The sequence below is a fragment of the Oryza brachyantha genome, chromosome 3 (assembly GCF_000231095.2).
Source record: "Oryza brachyantha chromosome 3, ObraRS2, whole genome shotgun sequence".
NCBI classification, from domain to species: domain Eukaryota; kingdom Viridiplantae; phylum Streptophyta; class Magnoliopsida; order Poales; family Poaceae; genus Oryza; species Oryza brachyantha.
Window position 1 is genome coordinate 10,465,114 of NC_023165.2, and position 20,340 is coordinate 10,485,453.

Consider the following 20,340-nt stretch of genomic DNA (forward strand, 5'->3'; position numbering starts at 1 on the left):
ATCCAAACATCTATCTGTCAATCTCGTTGTGTAACTGATGGGTTTCTGACATCAAAATATACTTTCCATCATAAAAATGATGAACAATCAATGTGCATCTAAGAACAAAGAATTTGAATTTAGCCTGTGTATGCCCTTATTGACAGGACAAAACATGGGGTGTCAAAAAAATTCAACAAAGAAAAGAATTAACCTGGATCGATGAGGCGCAAGGTACCAATTTCAATAAAGGTTCCACAGCCCAACACCGATCATTCTGTCCCGTACTCTAGACTGTGAGAGTGATGCTCCCTTTACCTGAAGCCTCACTACCACTCATCATCATTGTCTACTGCATTATCGTTCAGCTTAAGACTAATTTCTCTAACTGTAGAAAAGCCATCCATCAAGCTCACTAGTTCAATGAACAGATGGTGCTGGATCTACTCTGTCAAAATTGGTGGCTAATAATGCTTTCCTGGCCCTTTTTTCCTCAATGGAAGTGCTCGTCCCCTCTAGGTATATAATACAGCAGCAGACGTAGCAATCTACCGTCAGATATTTTGTCTCCGAGGTTTAAGTGCACTATGGACTTACATTGCACTCATCCATGAATCGTTCATCTCGTGTAAGAAACCTCTTCCAGTACTTCCTGTAGTCCGGTATACCTAACTCAAGCCAAGGTTTCATGTTACCGTTATAATGCAATGATGCAGAATTCTGGACAACTTCCTCTTTAATGGCATAGTCATATCCAAGCCCAGATATAGTCAATGTTTCATCAAGAGGATATATGAGATGTTCGAAGGCAAGCAAGCTTATTGGCAAAACTGCAGTTCGCGCTGAAGCTTCATCATCATTGCGTTGGAACTGTAATAAAATAAACAAACATAATAAATTCCCAGAGAAAAATGAGAAGCAGTTCATTTCAATTACCATACTGGGCCATGATCCTGTATAATTAGCAAGTTTGTGGCCCGTGGCATGAAACAGAATCACTAAGCGTGCCATTCTACTTCAAGATGTGTTATTGCATTGAATTTTAAACAACTGACCTTTTTCAGTAGTTGAAGGTAATTCTCAGTGACATTATGCTCCCTCCATTTCTCCAAATCAATCACATTCACCCCAGAAATCCAAGCACACGACTGTGGATCATATGTTGTTTTACCCAGAAGGTTTCTTAGTTGTCCCAATCGCAGACCACAAAACTTGACAGCACCATTGACCTTATCTCCCATATCAATATTCCACAAGAAAGAGAGATCACGTTGAACCACCACATCATCATCCAACACAATAACCTTCCTTAAATCCTTTAATATTTCTGGGATGAAGAAATGTGAGTGACTGAATACTGATAAATACTCCATTCTGGTTTTTTCAGTAGGTCGTTCAAGATTACTTATGAAAACACGAAATTCCTCTGGTAAATATAACTGCTGGGTGCTAAATTCAGGCAAATTCTCCAAAATAATATGCTCATAGTTTATGACATGAACAGCTGACTCTCTGTAGGAGTTCCTTCCAAACCAGTGCTTCATGGCATAGAAATTTTGAGCATCAGTTAATATATGAAATACTACATTTTCGGTCTCCTGCAAAGGCCCAAAAGGAAAATCAGAAATGACAAGTGTAGAGAACATTCTAGCAACTTAATTTTGTTAAAAAATGATTACGCACCTCAGAATTACTAACGGTTGAGTTGATGACAACAGAAGCTGCAAGTACATTTTTAGATAATATGACATAGTGTCTATGGTCTGGAACTTTAAACCTATGCACAGCAGAATCATCTGAATCCAATGGAGTGGACTTAAAATATTCTACTGTCAGCCTCATGTTAAGACAATGATGACTTTTGGGCATCGTGTGAACACCAAGATTGTAAAGATATGCACTCTGCTTCATATGAAAATGAGCTTCATCCTCTGTCATATGAAGTATTTGGCGAAGCTTTCTGTCGACATTGTTACAATCAACAGTACATGCTTTAGCTCTTGCTATTGTTTGGTCCATCTTCTCTATCTTGATTTTGATACTGAAAGCACAATTTAAGTGTTAATTATTAAGAAACCCAGCATAGAGTCAGGTCTGAAATTTCTTTCAGGCTTCTTTTACATTGTTTTTACTTAAGTGCAAGTTCAACATTTACAACTCCGGAAACATATAGATGTTAAAAGAGCATTTTGACACATTAAGCTATCAAAAATGGATTTTGAACCTGTATGTGCATGCCAGTTACTTACAAGGATGGTAGATCAGCATCAACAATGGACTCACTGAGAACTCTCTCGTGTTCTTGGATATTTTGCTTCAAACCACGAGTCAGCGCCTCCTTCCCTTTCAGCTTGGCAATGCTAGGGTAGTACGACCGAGCTACAAATAGCTGATCTTTTAGTCTTTTCACAATGGCATCTTTCATAACTTCTTTGTGCTCTATGGACCAGAGGCAGTAACTCCCAAATTCAAGCTGACAAGCCTTAGCCTTTTCAACATCATCCGCATTTTGAACTCTGGCAGGTTTCATGTTATTGCCACTAATATTCTGAAATGAGTAAATGTTTATTCAAACAAAATGCATCAGTATACTCATTAAAAACGATAACCAAATTACAACCTAGCCTAAGGTCAGAGGGTGCAATTGCAACTAGCCAAGAGCCATCCATACTTCTGTGTGTCGAACTGGAACTTGTACTGGCTTTGCCTCTGGCTTCAGTTGTTCAATTTTTGGTGGAGGGGGGACTGCAGACAGCGCCAATTATTGAGTCAATACAGACAATCAAGTAAAACGCGAGTCTATTAAGGGAACAAAAAATAGAATAGATGGGCTACTCATACATAGCTTGACCAACATGAAACACCTATATCATCATGTCACACATGAATGCAAATATTGAAACTAGTAAAGAGCGGCTGTTGGGATATTGAAACAAATCAGAGTTGAATAGTAACTAGTCTCCATCCTCAATATGCTTCTTTTCTTCAAAGTTATACATCTTAAATTTAAATTGCCCAAATGGTGTTTCCTGTATTGTTTGAATATAGTGTTCACATATGTTCAACTGAGTCTAATTTATAATATTGCTAGTATTATTAACCAATACCTTTTGGTTTAGCGCTAACTTTGGAAGGTTTGGAAGGTTCAGTATCCCTATGGTGGTGTATGTTTGTACTGCTACTGTCCATGTGAATCATCCCAGGTGTATCCTGAAAAAACGAAGAGAGAAAGGTGTGAGGTATAAGGGATTTTAAAGTGCATATGGAGCTGTTATGGAATGCAGTAATTATTAAGAATAAAAGAAACAGATTATTTACTAATTAATATTTCTACAGGCATATATCTTCCAGATCATTCACAGTCCATAATCATGAACAAAGAGATTACAAAAGAGTGAGATTCTATTGATATGCAATATTACGTTGTTCAGTGGCTATGTGGGGATGATTTGTAGCAGTTGGATTTTGCGGTTCAAATTGTGTTAGCATGCCCTCTCTCAATTGTCATACTCAGTCCAAGAGAAATAGCATAGAAGCAGTGCAGTCTACAGAATTACAAGAAGTTCACCACATTCTCCAAAAGCTGACAGAATTACAAGAAGTTCACTGAATCAGTTCAGTTTGGCATGGTCTGTCTTAATATGCTCTTCAGTCACAAAATCAGTTGTGTTATTCCAAGTTGTTTCTTCTATCATGCATTCATACCACACATATTTTAAAAGAATGAAAATATATTTGCATGCAAATGCATATAACTAAATCAAAAAGGTTTTGTTGAAACCCAATAACCAACCAAGAATCTAAACTGTGTTACGGTGTTAGGAAGAATGAGGGATGCAAAGACATGATCAGACTATGAAACGTAAAACGTTCATGTTATTATTTTTATGGTTGTTGTTTTATACTTCCCAATAGAGGTGAAATGCAGCACGAAAACCAAGCTACCAGCCTTTGTCAACATGATCATGTCAGAGTTTTAAATTGCATGATTATGTCAACATTAGGGAAGCTAGCATAAGGAGGTACGCAGCTGTACAAATTAATCACTGTAACTACGTAACAAAAATATCAAAAAAAAATTCACAAACCTTTGTCTCTGCGTTGGCACCACTACCATCTTCCCGCCTCACTCCAGTTACTACACCGCTCCTTTCCAACCCCAAGCGTTCAAACGAAGGCAAATCAATCTCCTATACAAACACAAATCAGCAATAATACCATGAGGAGTAAGATATATCATCCCAACCAAACAGCACTGCTTTGGTAAGAAAACATACACAAAACTTTATAGAACTTCTTTCAGTATGCATATTTCTAGAAACAACAAGTTACCTGCTGGGGGCGTTCATCCGTCACATACACTGCATCAGAAACATCCAAACCAATCAGAAAACTGACACCCCAAAAAATCCCCAATAAGAGAACAGGCAAACAACAAAACAACAAATATTGAGCACAGTAAACGACGACGAAGGAACCAGCGAACACCCGGAACAGATCCGCAGGGAACGGCGCCGATCCGATCCGGGAGGCCGCGGCTGCACCCGCATTCCCCTGAATCCGGGGGCTTGAGGCCTCGGAGGACTCACCGGCAGGGAAGCGGTTCAAGAGGAAGGCGATCGGCACGAGCAGCGAGCAGAAGACGAGCGCCAGCACCGCCAGCCGCGGGCCCCTCCGCCTCTTCGCCGGCGGGGGCGTCGCCTTCATCGCCTCCTCCTCCCACCACCACTCCTAGCGATCTCCACCGCCGCCGCCGCCGCCGCCTCCTCCTCCCCCCACTCCCCTACCGATCATACCACACCCACACCGCCTCCACCGCCACCGCCGCGCGGGGCAGGCAGCGCCAGACGAATGCCTCCCGAGTCGGCCAATGGCTCGGGCCGGCGGTGGGCTCGAGTCGCTCGATCGGGCGAGTGGGGGGGGGGGGGGGATGGGACTCGCGATTCGGGAGAGGCGCGGCGCCGGATCCTCGGATTGGTTAGTGTGCGCGAGAAGCAAGGGGAGAGGGGAGGAATAAGCAGCGCTGAGAGAGAGAAAGAGAGAGACGGGATTTTGCTTTGCAGGACAAAGGAAGTGGCGGCCTTCCTGCGGGGGCGACGCGATGTGAATGTGATGATGCAACGCACTCTTTTCTCTCTCGCTCTCTCATGTTTTACTACACTCTAGAGATTTTATTTATTTCGATTTTTCTTTGCTGTTTAATGGCCAACTGGTTCACGTAATGAGATCAGCGGCGGTGGGGATGGCAGATCTTCTGCGGCTAAGGGCACGTACACCAATATAGATGGTTATGGTTTGTTTGATATATATATATATATAAATAGGCAACTTGTACAATAGATTGTTTGTAGCATATTTAATATTTTATTTTTAATGTTTTGTATTTTTTGCATACAATATTTCTCTAGAACGTAACTTGGGAGCACATGTCCAAGCAGTAGACGAATGAAGTGACAACCATCATCAAGTTTTCTTTGAGTTAATGATGTCACCTCGTATGGCAAATATGATGTGGTTTGTCACCTCGTATGGCAAATCTGATGTGGTTGTATATAAACGACCGTTCTATATGCCCTAATGACATTGACGTCATTGGTTTTGGGGTTTTGTCCAATTACCTGCTTTGCTTCTCATGTGTGTCCCTAGTCGATTTTATTCCTAGCATCAATTTTTTTAAAGGAAAAGTATAGGTTGTGATTAAAAAATAATTTACAGATAGTATTTTGTGTATGTGTCCTTAGCAAATTAAAAGTATATGTAAAAATAAAATATTAAATAAAACTCCAAATTAACTTAAATTTATGTTTCAAAATTAAATAGAACTCTAAAAGATAGTGTTTCCACTTTCGATGACACTGTAAACACATGGGTCATGGTTTTAGGATCAGAGTATTATGCTCATACCATGTAGTATGGACATTTTTCATGCGACAAAGATAGATAACCTAAGCGATGACACTGTAGTTTGATAAATAAAATTACATTGTTGTTGGTAATATAGATATAAAAAATTGAATTAGTCTTCACACAATAAATGGTACTAATCATAACAGAAAAATTGGTACATCCCAGACATTATCATTTCTTATTAATACTAATAAGCATTACATCTGGGTTTTTTACTTGACTTCCTATAATTGGTTTGTCAGCCGTTCCAAAATTTGACAATTTATATGTTTGAACCTATCAAGATTTAATTTTTTGGATAAACAACATTATTTTTTTGGAAATGCTTTCATAGTGATATTATTATCAAACTATCAAAAGTAGCAAGACAAGTTATGTCTTATGAAAAAAAACATTTGAGTAAAAAATAACCAAAGCAAACACGGGCTGTTTGGATCTAGAGACTTTTTTTAGTCCCTTGTCACATCGGATGTTTAGATATTAATTATGAGTATTAAATATAGACTGATAACAAAACTAATCGCATAAATAAAGACTATTTTATTAGACAAATTTTTTAAGCCTAATTAATCTACGATTAGCAAATGTTTACTGTAGCATCACATTCGCTAATCATGGACTAATTAGGCTCAATAGATTCGTCTCGCGACATAGTCCAGAATATGAGGTGAGTTTTGTTAATGGTCTATATTTAGTACTTCTAATTAGTGTCTAAACATTCGATGGACTAAAAAAGCTAAGGGAAACCAAACACCCCCTTGGAATTGATCAAAGTCCTACTACCTCCGTCTCATAATAATCTCATTTTTCGTTTTTCCGTGCTCAATGTTTGACCATTCATCTTATTTGAAAAATTTGTAACAAACTTAAAAAAATTAGTCATGCATAAAGTACTATTCATATTTTATCATCTAGTAAGAACAAAAATATTAATCGCAAAAAAATTTCAAATAAGACGAAGATTCAAAACATTATATCAACAAACTAAAAAATAATCATTTCGAAACGGAGGTGATACAAATTAACGAAAACATGGTGAGGTTTGATTTTAAATGTGATATATCACCAAAAACTACAATTTACTGCATGTTATGTTTTTAATTGGTCTAACTTGTCTTATCCATTCTAATTGGGCTCCTATGTAGGCATGCAAAGTGGCCAGGACAACACACCACACGACAATCCACAGAAGATCACCGGTGCAGCCACTTCCGATTACTACCAAAAATAGTATCCACCGACTCATTTAAATTTAATGACAACGACCGTGTAATGTGCATTTTTCTACCGAAACTAATTAACACAATAATAACATTCACTAAGCTTAACCTCACAATAATAACTACTGTGTGTTTACTGTCTGACCGTAATGCTATGTTTCCCCTAATACACCGAATGCCTAAAACTGAAAGAATGGTCAGAAAGGGAGAAGAAGAACTTTTTTTTTTTTGAACATCAAGAAGAACAATTCAGTATAGTCAGGAAATTCAGGGAAGGTGATGAATGACGATGATGGATCTTCCTGTCCTGTTCATGTTCTCACTTTCCCCTGTTGAAGAGCAGAAACCACGTCCAGGCTAGACTCACTAGAGCATGTACTATTTTTTTTAGCAACACTATAAATGATTCAGCTAGATCTAACTACTGCAGACAATTGCATGCCTTTCCCTTGGCAAGCAGCATGACATGATGGGTTCCCTTGGAAATTCAGTGAAATATAGAAGGTTCTAAAATATATACCGATATAGCCAACAGACTGAAGATATGTTCAAAGTTAAAGCATAGGAGTGATTCTATTCTCCGCATCAGCAACAAGAACTCATCCTTATAATGACATGTGTAAAAATAGAGTTAGGTATAATTTATTTGTTTATACACCAACATATTTTTATTACATTTATTTTCTTTTTATCCACCCATACAATTTTTTTTCTTAAGTAAACAGTAAGAGAGTCGATTTTGAGTCATTGTCATAAAGAACAACGGTTTTTTCTCATTAATTTCTTTTTCTCTTAATGTTATTATATTTGTTTACGTGATTCAGAGAATCAGGTAATAATTATCATCGTACGTGTGTGATCCTATATTCAAGTAAAGAACATTTTGCGTCATTTCCTTCCGTATGTATTTTCATATAAAATGTAGGGTCGTCGGTGCTTTTAAATACTAATAATGTTGCTACCTATTTTGACACCTAATCGCGTGTTAAAGAATGAGCAGGAATTGCGCGTGAATGATATAGTAGACAAACCTTATAGGGCACACATCCTTCAATGCTCCTCTTTTCTTATGTGGACCTATAACACCGGGAGATTATCCCATTAAAGATAAGAGTGAAGAGACGATCGGACCAACTTTCTGTTTGGTTTTGTGTCTCTTTCTTCATTAGCTACCACCGGTCCCTACGAAAGTCGGATTGTGCAAGAAAGGTTTAGAACCTGAGCAGATTGTTTGTATCCATCTGTGTTTGCGCGTTGTCACGTTTCCCCAATTTAATTTCTCATTTGAACAAAGTAACAGAAAGATATTTATGTAGGATTAGGAATCTTATTTATTCATACAGAATTTCAGGGAACTTGGAGGGTTTCCAGCATTATGTTGGCCACCGGTTTTTTCGGCAGACTTAGGCAACATGTTTTCTAATCATTTTTTATGGATTTTTTTATGGATTGATTAGCTCCAAGCTGGCCCTTAAAGCTGGGCACTGTTCGTAGTACTAAGTTACGTTGCCTAAAACATCTTTGCTAAAATATCTCAATTATTTATAAGCAAAGTTATTTGTCATTCTCCCTATCCCACGTACATATAACTTATCGCTTTAAACAAACAGAAAAATTCAATTAGTTTCTTTAAAAAACACCTTTTCTATAGAGTTATGCAGTCTATCGTTTTGTATTGACCTTTTACTTTATACACATATGTAATCTATCATTAATTAGATAAACATGTTGTAAATGCATTTTTTAAGGTTAATTCGTTTCATGCCACTGCAAATATGGCTATTCAGAAAAATGCAATTACAATTCACGTATTTAGATGGGTACCATCACTATTTTTCTAAATTGGATCCATGTCACGGCCGTGACTTTTCCCATCCACTCCGTCATCTCCCCTATTTCTGGCCGCAGCCGAAGCCGCGTCCGGCCACCGCCCAACCACGCTGCTGCCGCCGTCGTGTCGGGCCAGGTCGCTGCTTCCGCCGTCCAAATCTGACCGGAAGTCAGCCGCTGCCACCGTCCGAGAGTCGCCGTCCGGGAGTACGTCGTCGTCGTCGGCCTCCGCACGCCTAGTCCGCCTCGCCGGCGGCCTTCGCTCGGCCCGCACGCTCGCCGTCGCCGCCCTGTCTGCCGCTCGCTGTCGCTGCCCCCGGTTCCATCGTCGTCTTCACCTCCGACGGATAAGGAGGAGAGGGAAGAAAACAGAAGAAAGAAGGCAGATGGATGGAAAAAGTCACGACAGTGACATGGATCCAATTTGGAAAAATAGTGGTAGCACTCATCCAAATACATGAAATATAATGGTATTTTTCTAAATAGACATATTTGCAGTGGCATGGAACGAATTAACCTTTTTTTACTAGTCCTTTATATTGCAATGTGTGACTATGTCAATCGTACTAGACTACCTCTGTCCCATAATAACATTATTTTTCAATTTCTGTGTCCAATGCTTCGACCATTCGTCTTACTTGAAAAATTTATAAAAAACTTAAAAAATAGTCACGCATAAAGTATTATTCATATTTTATCATCTAGTAATAACAAAAATATTAATCGTAAAAAATTTCAAATAAGACGAAAAGTCAAAACATTGTATCTAAAAACTGAAAAATAATCTTATTTTAGGACAGTTAATAGCAAACATGTCACGAGCCAGCCATGTCAGGCCTTGTTTACAAGTTCCTACTTTTTTTTAAAAAAACATCACATCGAATCTTTGGACACCTAAATAAAATATTAAACATCGATGAACCAAAAAACTAATTGTAGCACAGTTGCGGAAGAAATCTTAAGACGAATCTTTTAAGCCTAATTAGTCCATGATTAGTCGTAAGTGCTACAGTAACTGCTAATGACGGATTAATTAGGCTCAAATAAATCGTCTCGCAGTTTCCAGGCTAACCGTGAAATTCGTTTTTTCATTCGTGTCCGAAAACCCCTTCCGATATCCGGTCAAACATTCGACGTGACACTTCTTCCAAAAAAAATTTTTAATCTAAACAGCGCCTTGGTGAAATAAAAATTTTTGCATATCATATCAGACGTTTAACCGGATTGGAAGGAGTTTTTGTATAAGAATGAAAAAACGAATTTCACGGCTGGCATGAAAACCACGAGACGAATCTTTTGAGCCTAATTAATTCGTCATGAGCGCACGTAGGTTACTATAGCACTTATGACTAATCATGTACTAATTAGGCTTAAAAGATTCGTCTCACGATTTCTCAGGTAACTGTGCAATTAGTTTTTCAATTTATCTATGTTTAATACTCTATTTAGATGTCTAAAAATTTAATGTGATGTTTTTAGATAATAATTTTTGGGAAGTAAACGGGGGCCTCAGTTGTAGGCAGCAGCGTACGCACAGCTGCAGGTACCAGTAGTAGATTCCAAATGCTACCCGCCACATTTCGCCTGCGGAAACATGCGACCTCCGTACCGTACCATAGCTTTCTCCTAACTCGGCGGCAGCACTTCCCATTCCCAGTAGCCGTTGTCTCCGATGATTTCGATTCGGCGTGCTCCGCCTCCGCGCCGAGGAATAGACGAGACGAGACGCGAAACGGCCGATGCCCATGCTGCCGCGTGCACGGGGCCAATCCCCGCTGTGCACCACGGTGAAAACCAACGTGCGTATCGCCGTTTCAACGACGCAGCCGAGCAGAGCAGGGGAGGCACAACCGCTTCGGGTGCCGGAGGCGAAGGTGAAAATAGGCTGTCGGGGGCTCCGGGCGATTGTTATATCTGCTTCAGGTAAGTACTGGTACTAGGGATGTATATTCTGTTGACAGATTTTATAAAAAAAAAACTTTCGGTCGGAAGGGGTGATTGTCAATTGATATATTTATAAATAAAAAATAATTAATGAATAAATTTTTTTATATGTCTTTTTAGCGATTAAAAGGCAAGATTTAAAAATAAAGTTCGATGAAAATACCAAATCAACTTTGAAAACTCAATTTTTGGTTTATAAGCACGAAGAAAAGTGAAAAGATAGTGTGAAAAACTCTATTTTGCAGCTGGTGGATCATCTCGAGATTTGTGCGTACTGATAAGATAAAAATTCATGCGCATAGCGAAAGAACTCGCAATCTCAAAATGGATAGCATGCGGTGTACACCGCTAAACACAGCTCCCAACACGACTTTCATATAACTACATAATAATTTTAAATATAGGTTATAATTACATTATAATTATATTCAAGTTATATTTAAAAATTTTATTCCTAAAAATATTTCTTACCCAACAAAAATGTCTGATGGTGTAGTCATCCATAGAAACTTGAGAGATTCCTCGGTTTGGAGTAATGACTAACTCACGTGAATAGGAAAGGTGGATGAGTATTAATGCATGCTTCGATCGATTTATATATTTATTTTATGTTTTGCTATACAAATTTTAGGAAAAAAAATTTCTTTGACTTTACCGTACTTCATTCCTATAAACCAAATAGTCCTCATAGGAATTTAGGATTCTAAACCTTTTGTTTTTCCTCCAAACCAGATAACGATGAGTTTTAGTGGATGCATCTCAAGTTCTCAACCCCTACAAATTTACCCATGCTAGCATACTTGAAAAAAAATTCCCCTGCGTTCTAAAGTGGGGTTCAGATTAGCCAATTAGCTACACTTAAAACGAAAAAAAACATGAATAGCATTTGATTAATTTAGTATTGATTATTACAATTTTGAAAAATAAATTTATTTGATTTTTGAAGCAAGTTCTATATAAAAATTTCCGTGCAAAATAATATTGTTTAACAGTTTTAAAGTGTGCTAACGAAAATCGATGATTAACTAAGCCTAAAAGGCTGAAAAGAACGATGCCATTTTATGTCTCATTGGGGTTATTTTGTAAGTTGTTTATGTTAGAGATCTCCGAACTACAGTGGGTTGCAAAGTTTTGTTAACAAAATGCACCATATAAATTATCTTTCCATTCTATTAGCTCTGTTTTCTCCTATTAAAAAGCTATGTTTTCTAATATATTGACATTTTTGGCTCTGCCATTTATATTTTGACCAATAAAATTACTAATATATTGCTCTATCTTATGTGTAAACATCATATTTATCTCAGCTACGATTGATACATCATATTTAGTTGCATAATTATGTCTATTTTTCGAGTAATTATATGAAAAAAATCACTTTTGGCCTGTCAAGTATAGTCTTATTTCGGTTTTAATCTCTCAACGTTTGGCACATCAACTTTTGAAAACATCCATATTTTCGACTAAACCAAGGTGGTTTTATATAAGATGCAACACGACATTCTAATTAACATTTAAATTAATTAATAATATAGGATTAGAGAGATAAAAGATAAATATAGAAACAAGATTAACACGTAGGTTGCGGTATGTTCTTCATTTTATCTATACTTTATTGTTGTTTATTATTGATTGCTATGTTAATGTTATCATCCTTTACCCACATTCGTGGACTCCACATAGGCACCACGCCATCATCAAAACAACTCCCATTTAGACCATAGTATGAAATGTGTGGTAGGTATTAAGAGTTTAGGAATCGTAAATAAATGGAATCATAGTTTTGGACTATTAGAACATTTGAGGAATAAAAAATGTTTTTAGTCGATGTTGTCAACCATGCACCTCTTTTTGGCAAAACACAAACAATGCAAACTCATTAGTTCATAATGAATGCACACCTGGACGCTTCATGTTCGACGGTTATATTGCATATAATTAAAAATAATTAGTCATAAATATAGTTATATGTGTGAAGTATAGAACTTAAATCTAGCCTAGTTGGATAGGGTTTATGACAAGGAGACTAACTAAGGTTATGTTCTTTTGAGCAGATGAAGATTTTCTAATTTTACGATAGCTATTTAATGATATAACCGATGAAATTAACTATTATAAATTTGAAAATATATTTTAGAAATATGAGATATGAATTTATATATAGAACTATTCTTTTAAAAACAATGTTTAACAATTTAAAAAGTATGCGCTGAAAACTAGAATAAAAAGCTAAGAAATATCTAAAGAAAGAAGGCAGCCTAGTTAGGTACGCTCATGGGACGAAGCACGAGATTTGAAAATCTTATCTTCCATCCTAAAATATAAATATTTCTAACATATTTAGTATGAATTAAGATTATAAAGAAAATGATATTATCTCCTTAATAAATGCATGAGACGTATATTTAGCTGAGACGCTAAGTGAGATAAAAATAAAAAAATGAACATGAATTGATCGATGAGACCAATGTTATGATAAAATATTGTCTAAAATATTTATATTTTAATATAAAATTAAATCACATAAATATTTATATATTTAGAACGGAACAAAAGCAGGCAGCATGACAAAACCGACAAACCACCCGCAGGAAAATCTTGCCCCTCCGCATGTGTCAGGTAGTGTGTAGGATGTAGTTGATCACATCATTGGCATGGCATACGACGGGAAGACATTATCAGCAACAAAACGGCCTCATGGGACGGCCCTTCCCTTCCTCTTGGTGTACGTGTGCTCCGCATGTGACCGTGTGAACTCGCCCGTAATTAAGCTGTCAACGCCGAGACGCTGCTATTACCAATTGCGCTGAGCGTGCTTGCTCATGATACGTATGCTGCTACTAGTGTCTAATTTATCCTCTAATTTAACACGGTGTTGACACGTTAGCACGAAGGAAGATATATAAACACTCCAGTACACTACTACTACCAAAAAAACCTCTGAGTACTGAGAGTAAACCGAGGACGTGGATTGGCCAGATCGTTTATACACTACTATTATTGTAACGCATGGTGGTTCTGTGGCAGGTGCCAGATCGTTTATTCTAAGGGTGCGTTTAGATTCTAAAAATTTTGAAAAGAATATCACGTTAGGCGTTTGTCTAAATGTCGAAAGGGTTTTCGGATATAAATAAAAAAACAAATTATAAATTCCGTCAAGAAACTACTAGACGAATCTTTTGAACCTAATTAATCCGTCATTAGTACATGTTGGTTACTGTAGCGCTTGTGGCTAATCATGGTCTAATTAGAGCAGGTACAATAACAGGCTATAAGCCAACTGTAAGAATATTTTAAAGAGATAAAGAGAGGATAGAGAAGAGAGGTGGGCTACTAATTTGTAGCCAGCTGCACGCGGATTTCAAGACAAAATATGTGTATGACATGTGAGACCATGTATTCATCTTTTGTAGCTAGCTATTGTATGAATTGGCTATTAGATTGACTATAGATGAATTGGAGCTAGTAGTTGGCTATACTATTGAACTTGTTGTTAGGCTTAAAAGATTCGTCTCACGATTTCTCCTATAACTGTGTAATTAGTTTTTTGTTTCATCTATATTTAATGTTCTATTTATATGTCCAAAGATTCGATGTGATGTTGTTTAGAAATTTTTTGGAACTGTTTTCAGGGCCTAAAGCGAGAATTGTTGGCAGTGCCAGTGTCTGGAACTGAAATATAGTAGTGAATGGAAAGAGACCACGAGGGACCTAGCCACCCATTCCCTGCTACAGCAGACTCGTTGACGGATATAGAAGGTGGTCTCTGAACCAAAAAAAAAAAAAATCTCAGCTTAGACCCGTAAAGACTTGATATATATCTGTAGAAAAAGAAAAATAACTCATGTCAAGGGAAAAAAAAAGCAAGAGAACAACTCATTTATTAACGTATATATGATGCATGTTTGATCAATTTGATGCTTCTATTATATGTTGCTTGTTATATTTAGAATATTTTAAAATTTATGTAAGTTGAATCATCCATACTAAAAACATATATGATTTTTATTTGCTTATGCATATAAAGTTAAATTGGATAAATTGAATAGTAACTCTCATCCAAAATTAAGCATTAGTATCTAAATAACTATTAGATTAACCTTAAAAACACTAAACTACACTAAGTAGGTTGTTTGGGATCAAAGTATCATATGGATCCAAAGGCTATTATTCTAGATGAATTGCCTCGCTGCATGTTGAGCTTTTGGTGATAGCGTATAGAGGATATATAGATGAAAGAGAAAGCTCATGCTCCTGTCAATTAACCCACGACGTTAGTTTATCAGCCATCTAGTTTAAAAACCCACTGTTTGATCGTGATAGATAGCATGGATGGGTTGGGTTGGGAAATTTTTTTATCATGTTCAGTTTGAACGTCCCTTTGGAAACGAAGCACGCAAAGCGCCCGGCCAGCTTTTGATGCAGCGACGGAGAGAAGGGGGTAAAGAACGTGCAGAGGGCAGAAAACGAAATACCGATGGATATTATAGTGTCAAGTGCACACCTGCAGATTAGCACTATATACACTCGATGTACCGTGGGAGCTACGGAAAGCAATTCAACAGGCAGCAGCACACGCCGCTGGAAGGAAGGAGGACACGGACAGATGAACCGATCGGCGCAGCAGCTGCGCAGGCAGGCACACAAGTTGCGTGAGCCCCATACAGCCTGAACATGCCTGGTGCTCAAACTGTGTGAGCCGTGCTGGGTCTAGCACTCGAGCTACCTGTACAACACTGTACAGTGTCATATCGGAGGCGTGTGCAGTGCGCCACTGGCAAGATGGCTGGCGGAAAAAACGTTGGGAGAGATCAGAGATAGTAGACGGCGGCACCATCGCGCTTTTTGCAGCTAGTTTCCACCGGTTTTCTGAGTTGCCGCCTGCCGCGCTCGGGTGTGTCGGCTCGGGCCCCGGAGGAATCGGGAAACCAGGGCAGATCGCGCGGCGCCTCGTCTCGTCGGCGCGGCCGGAGAAACTCCCCGTGTGCGCGTCCGCATCACGAGCGAGCGACGCGGCGTGTCGTGTCGTGTCGGGCGGGGGGGCCCTCTTGATGGAAGCGTCGGAGCGCGTGGGGGCAGATTCGGGAGGGAGACGAGTTTTTGTGTCGGCAGATCATCGTGTTCGGCGGCCCAGGCTGTTGCTGTTCCGCTTTGGGCCTCCTCTCTCATTTGACGCGGCCTCGTGTTGAACTCTCAACCCGGGTAGGACGGGCTGGGCCTCCAAACTTTCTGTACGCGATTCGTGGATGATTAAGGCTGAGTTTGGGGATGAAAAAAAAAAAAGAAGATACATAAAATGAACTGAGTAATGATTGTTTTAAAATAATAAAATTGATTAACATAATTTTAAAAGTAATTTTTATGAATGTAACGCGTTAACACAAAAAAGCTAGGTATTATTGTCACCCTCACTGTGTTAAAAATTTAGGAAGGAATAGGATGGAGTAGAAGACTTTATCAAATTTAATTGTAATTTCCCTTTTTAATGATTTTTTACTAGTTTGTTTTCCTTAATGTAAGTCAAATATAAGATCTCTTACGACGTCTCTCGTACGGAAAAATAGGAAGGGTTTACACCGTCACGTACGTACGTGGATGATTATAGGGAGGTGTCCTACTACGACGTGTGTCAGTGTGTGTCCGCGTCATACCGTCACGTATCTCACCGTGCCTACTGGTTTCTCACGAGAAAGAATTAAACAACGAAGCGTCTCTTTACACTTGGGCATCTCCCCCAGCTGCCTCGTCGTCGCGCCCAGAGGCTTCCAGCAGCAGCAGCAGAAAGAAGCCACAGCCCTCCTTTCTACCACTGCTTCAGCTGATCGACGCGCAATAATCTTTCAGCAAGCTGATCCGACGCGCGCACGCACGACGGAGGGAAGCGCGCCCATGGCGGAGGCGAGGCGGTGGGAGCTGGCGGGTCACCGGAGGCTGGGGAAGGGGAAGGGGAAGGTGGTGGGCGTGGTGGTGCTGGACGGCTGGGGCGAGGCGGCGCCGGACCCCTTCAACTGCATCCACGTCGCCGACACCCCCGCCCTCGACGCCCTCAAGAAGGTAGGCGCCGTGTGTTTGATCGATCGATGCTTCCCAGCTAGCTCTAGTCTGATGATCACATGGCGATGCCGAGACGTGTGCGTGCGTGTGTGACCGTGTGCTTCGCGCGGGGCATGCAGGGTGCTCCGGAGAGGTGGAGGCTGATCAAAGCTCACGGGACGGCGGTGGGGCTGCCTACGGACGACGACATGGGCAACAGCGAGGTCGGCCACAACGCGCTTGGCGCCGGACAGATATATGCTCAGGGGTAATACTACTACCACACCACTCTCTGCTTAAATTCTGGGTTTCTGCATGTACATGCAACTCTGTTTACTCAGTGAGCAATTTAACGGTACTTTAGAAGGTATCGCGAGATACTAAAATTTTAGTGTAAAATTTGATACCTCATAGTATCTAAGGTATAAAGAGGTATTGCTAACTCCGTTTCATAATATAAGATGTTTGATCTTTTTGTTACAATGTTTGATCATTCGTCTTATTCAAAAATTTAGTATAAATATAAAAAATAACAAGTCGTGCTTAAAGTTCTTTTGATAAAAAAATAAGTCACAAGAAAAATAAATAATATTTCCATAATTTTTTGAATAAAACAAATGATCAAACTTTATAAAAAATCAAACATCTTACATTATGAAACAGGGGGAGTAAAATTTACATAGAAAAAAATGGTACATCTTGGTATATTCTCAACGACCGTAAAATTAGTATTACTCTGTATATACATCAGTAAAGTTTCCAGCATCTGTATATTTCTGACGTGACAATAATGTGGCTAATTTCTCTAGCTAGTTCCACACTTGCAGTAGTATCATGTATGGGCAGCTTTAATCAACTCAATTTGATTGCTGAAGAACTAGAGTAGCATGGCTAAAATATTGCATACCCGTCTCAAAGGCCAACTTACCGATCAGAACACAACATGCAGTGCAAAACTGGTGGATATGGCGCTCGCCTCTGGGAAGATATACGAGGGGGAAGGTTTTAAGTACATCCAACAGTGTTTCGATAAAGGCACTCTGCATCTCATTGGCTTGCTCAGTGACGGAGGAGTACATTCAAGGATTGATCAGCTGCAGGTTGATACAATTAAATTTCAGTTTTCATCTGTTGATTGGTTATACTCGTGCAACTAGCTCGCTGTTAATGTTCTCTTGTGGGGACTCTTGCAGCTGCTGCTGAAAGGGGCCAGCGATCATGGAGCAAAGAGGATACGGGTTCATATCCTTACGGATGGCCGTGACGTGTTGGATGGTAGCAGTGTCAGATTTGTGGAGATGCTTGAGAATGACCTTGCTAAATTACGAGACAAGGGTGTTGATGCAAGATTTGCATCTGGTGGAGGCAGGATGTATGTTACAATGGACCGTTACGAGGTATGTCTCTGGCATTTCAATTCAGAACTCGGTTACTACTTCAAGAACTCACTACTCTTGAATATGACCTATGATATGTGAGCTAGCTGCATCATCCTACAGTTGTTCAATACTTTGCTTTTGCAATGTCATGGTACAATATTTTCTGTGCCGTAATATGACTAAAAGGTCACTGGTTTTACAGAATGACTGGCAAGTTGTGAAGCGTGGTTGGGATGCACAGGTTCTCGGTGAAGCGCCACATAAGTTTCAAAACGCCCTTGAAGCCGTGAAGAAGCTCAGGGAGGATCCAAAGGCCAATGACCAGTATTTACCGCCTTTTGTTATAGTTGACGAAAGAGGAAGTCCGATTGGCCCTATAGTTGATGGGGATGCTGTTGTGACATTTAATTTCAGAGCAGACCGGATGGTCATGCTTGCAAAGGCACTAGAATACGAGAATTTTGACAAGTTTGATCGTGTCAGGTTCCCCAAGATTCGATATGCCGGTATGCTTCAGTATGACGGTGAGCTAAAACTTCCAAGACATTTTCTTGTTGCTCCCCCAGAGATAGAGAGAACGTCTGGTGAATACTTAGCGCGCAATGGCATACGGACCTATGCTTGCAGGTAGACAGTACTGTACATCATATCGTCAAAAGTCTTTTCTCTGAGTGTTGGTACCTGAGTGTGGAATTTCATCTCCTTCCGTTCTAATTTTCAGTGAGACAGTCAAGTTTGGCCATGTCACCTTTTTCTGGAATGGGAATCGGTCTGGATACTTCAACCCAAACCTTGAAAAATATGAAGAAATTCCAAGTGACATCGGTATCCCATTCAATGAACAGCCAAAAATGAAGGCCGTGGAAATTGCAGAGAAAGCAAGGGATGCCATCCTGAGTCGCAAATACGATCAGGTATTTAACAAATAATTTCTTTAAGAAGAACTAGCAAGGGAGCTAATTGGTCATGCATGCTGCATAGATATGACATGATAGCTGTTAGTAGCAACTAATCCATTTTAACAGGCCTAATGCTAATGTGGTCATTTGTTAGGTAAGGGTAAACATAGCAAATGGAGATATGGTTGGTCACACTGGTGACATTGAAGCTACTATCATTGGGTGCAAGGCAGCTGATGATGCTGTTAAGGTGATCTTTCTTATAGTGCTTTCTCTGGTCCTGTAATTTAACAATTTGATAAGCCTCAAATTTACCATTGGTAGCCTTTTTATGCATGCTTTTCACTTATTGGGAAGATATACTTATGGTGGACCAAAATTCTTCATTTCAGATTATTCTTGATGCAATTGAACAAGTAGGTGGCATTTTCGTGGTCACTGCAGACCATGGCAACGCCGAGGACATGGTGAAGAGAGACAAATCCGGTAAACCGCTTCGCGATGAGGACGGAAATGTTCAGCCCCTCACCTCACACACTTTGAATCCAGTAAGTGCACTTGCAGATATGCTTGCTTTGGAGGCCAGTATGTGCACTTCCAGATCGACCTCGCTTTTGCCGAAACCATCTGCAGGTTCCCATCGCAATTGGAGGCCCTGGGCTTCAACCAGGGGTAAGGTTCCGGTCAGAGCTCCCCAGTGCCGGCCTTGCTAACGTTGCAGCAACCGTCATGAATCTTCATGGTTTCGAGGCCCCTGATCACTATGAGCCTACGCTGATCGAAGTTGTCGACAAGTGATGCCTATAATTTGACTGGTGATACCTAAGAGAAATGATTTGCCTATAATTAGACTTTTGGAGAAGTATGTACAGCCACTCCGTTTCTGTAAGTGCTGCAGACAATCCAATGAATTCGCTTTCCAGTTTTCCTGGTGGTTGCGTAGCAGGTTCAGATGTCATCAGAACCGATTTCCTGGTAGTAAATAAATGCTATGCGTGTGGTAAATAAATGTTGCCCTGCTGTATTTTTGACAATCTGTTCGACCTGAGGGCGTGCTTGCACTTTATTCTGGATAGGCACGTCTTTGTTGATGGTCTATATTTAACGGGAGGTTCTAAGGAACACTGCAAAACTGGCTTGATCTTCCTG

At 39.6% G+C, this 20,340-nt stretch overlaps 2 protein-coding genes across 2 annotated transcripts; one reads left to right on the top strand and one right to left on the bottom strand.

Moving 5' to 3' along the window:
• On the bottom strand, positions 1 to 4,824 carry LOC102718908 (probable galacturonosyltransferase 7). Its single transcript, XM_006649966.3, has 9 exons — positions 4,569 to 4,824; positions 4,312 to 4,340; positions 4,068 to 4,169; positions 3,087 to 3,189; positions 2,651 to 2,724; positions 2,229 to 2,527; positions 1,663 to 2,020; positions 1,035 to 1,577; positions 1 to 849 (listed from the first exon to the last, which is right to left on the bottom strand). Exons 1-9 carry the CDS (start codon positions 4,684 to 4,686, stop codon positions 565 to 567), a joined length of 1,911 nt encoding a protein of 636 aa, XP_006650029.1. The 5' UTR covers positions 4,687 to 4,824; the 3' UTR covers positions 1 to 564.
• Positions 4,825 to 16,657: 11,833 nt separating this feature from the next.
• Positions 16,658 to 20,323, top strand: LOC102712346 (2,3-bisphosphoglycerate-independent phosphoglycerate mutase-like). Its single transcript, XM_006651279.3, has 9 exons — positions 16,658 to 16,934; positions 17,054 to 17,181; positions 17,863 to 18,013; positions 18,107 to 18,310; positions 18,495 to 18,919; positions 19,014 to 19,206; positions 19,346 to 19,441; positions 19,584 to 19,739; positions 19,825 to 20,323. The coding sequence occupies exons 1-9, from the start codon at positions 16,770 to 16,772 to the stop codon at positions 19,987 to 19,989; spliced, it is 1,683 nt and encodes a 560-aa protein (XP_006651342.1). The 5' UTR covers positions 16,658 to 16,769; the 3' UTR covers positions 19,990 to 20,323.
• Positions 20,324 to 20,340: the final 17 nt, after the last annotated feature.

Excerpts from the sequence above, each read along its gene's own strand:
- LOC102718908 (XM_006649966.3), bottom strand. The coding sequence starts at position 4,686 with ATGAAGGCGACGCCCCCGCCGGCGAAGAGGCGGAGGGGCCCGCGGCTG. Across the intron at positions 3,190-4,067 it reads GTGCCAACGCAGAGACAAAG|GATACACCTGGGATGATTCA; the intron begins GTTTGTGAATTT and ends TCGTTTTTTCAG. Across the intron at positions 1,578-1,662 it reads CAACCGTTAGTAATTCTGAG|GAGACCGAAAATGTAGTATT; the intron begins GTGCGTAATCAT and ends GGGCCTTTGCAG.
- LOC102712346 (XM_006651279.3), top strand. The coding sequence starts at position 16,770 with ATGGCGGAGGCGAGGCGGTGGGAGCTGGCGGGTCACCGGAGGCTGGGG. Across the intron at positions 16,935-17,053 it reads CCCTCGACGCCCTCAAGAAG|GGTGCTCCGGAGAGGTGGAG; the intron begins GTAGGCGCCGTG and ends CGGGGCATGCAG. Across the intron at positions 18,311-18,494 it reads TTACAATGGACCGTTACGAG|AATGACTGGCAAGTTGTGAA; the intron begins GTATGTCTCTGG and ends CTGGTTTTACAG.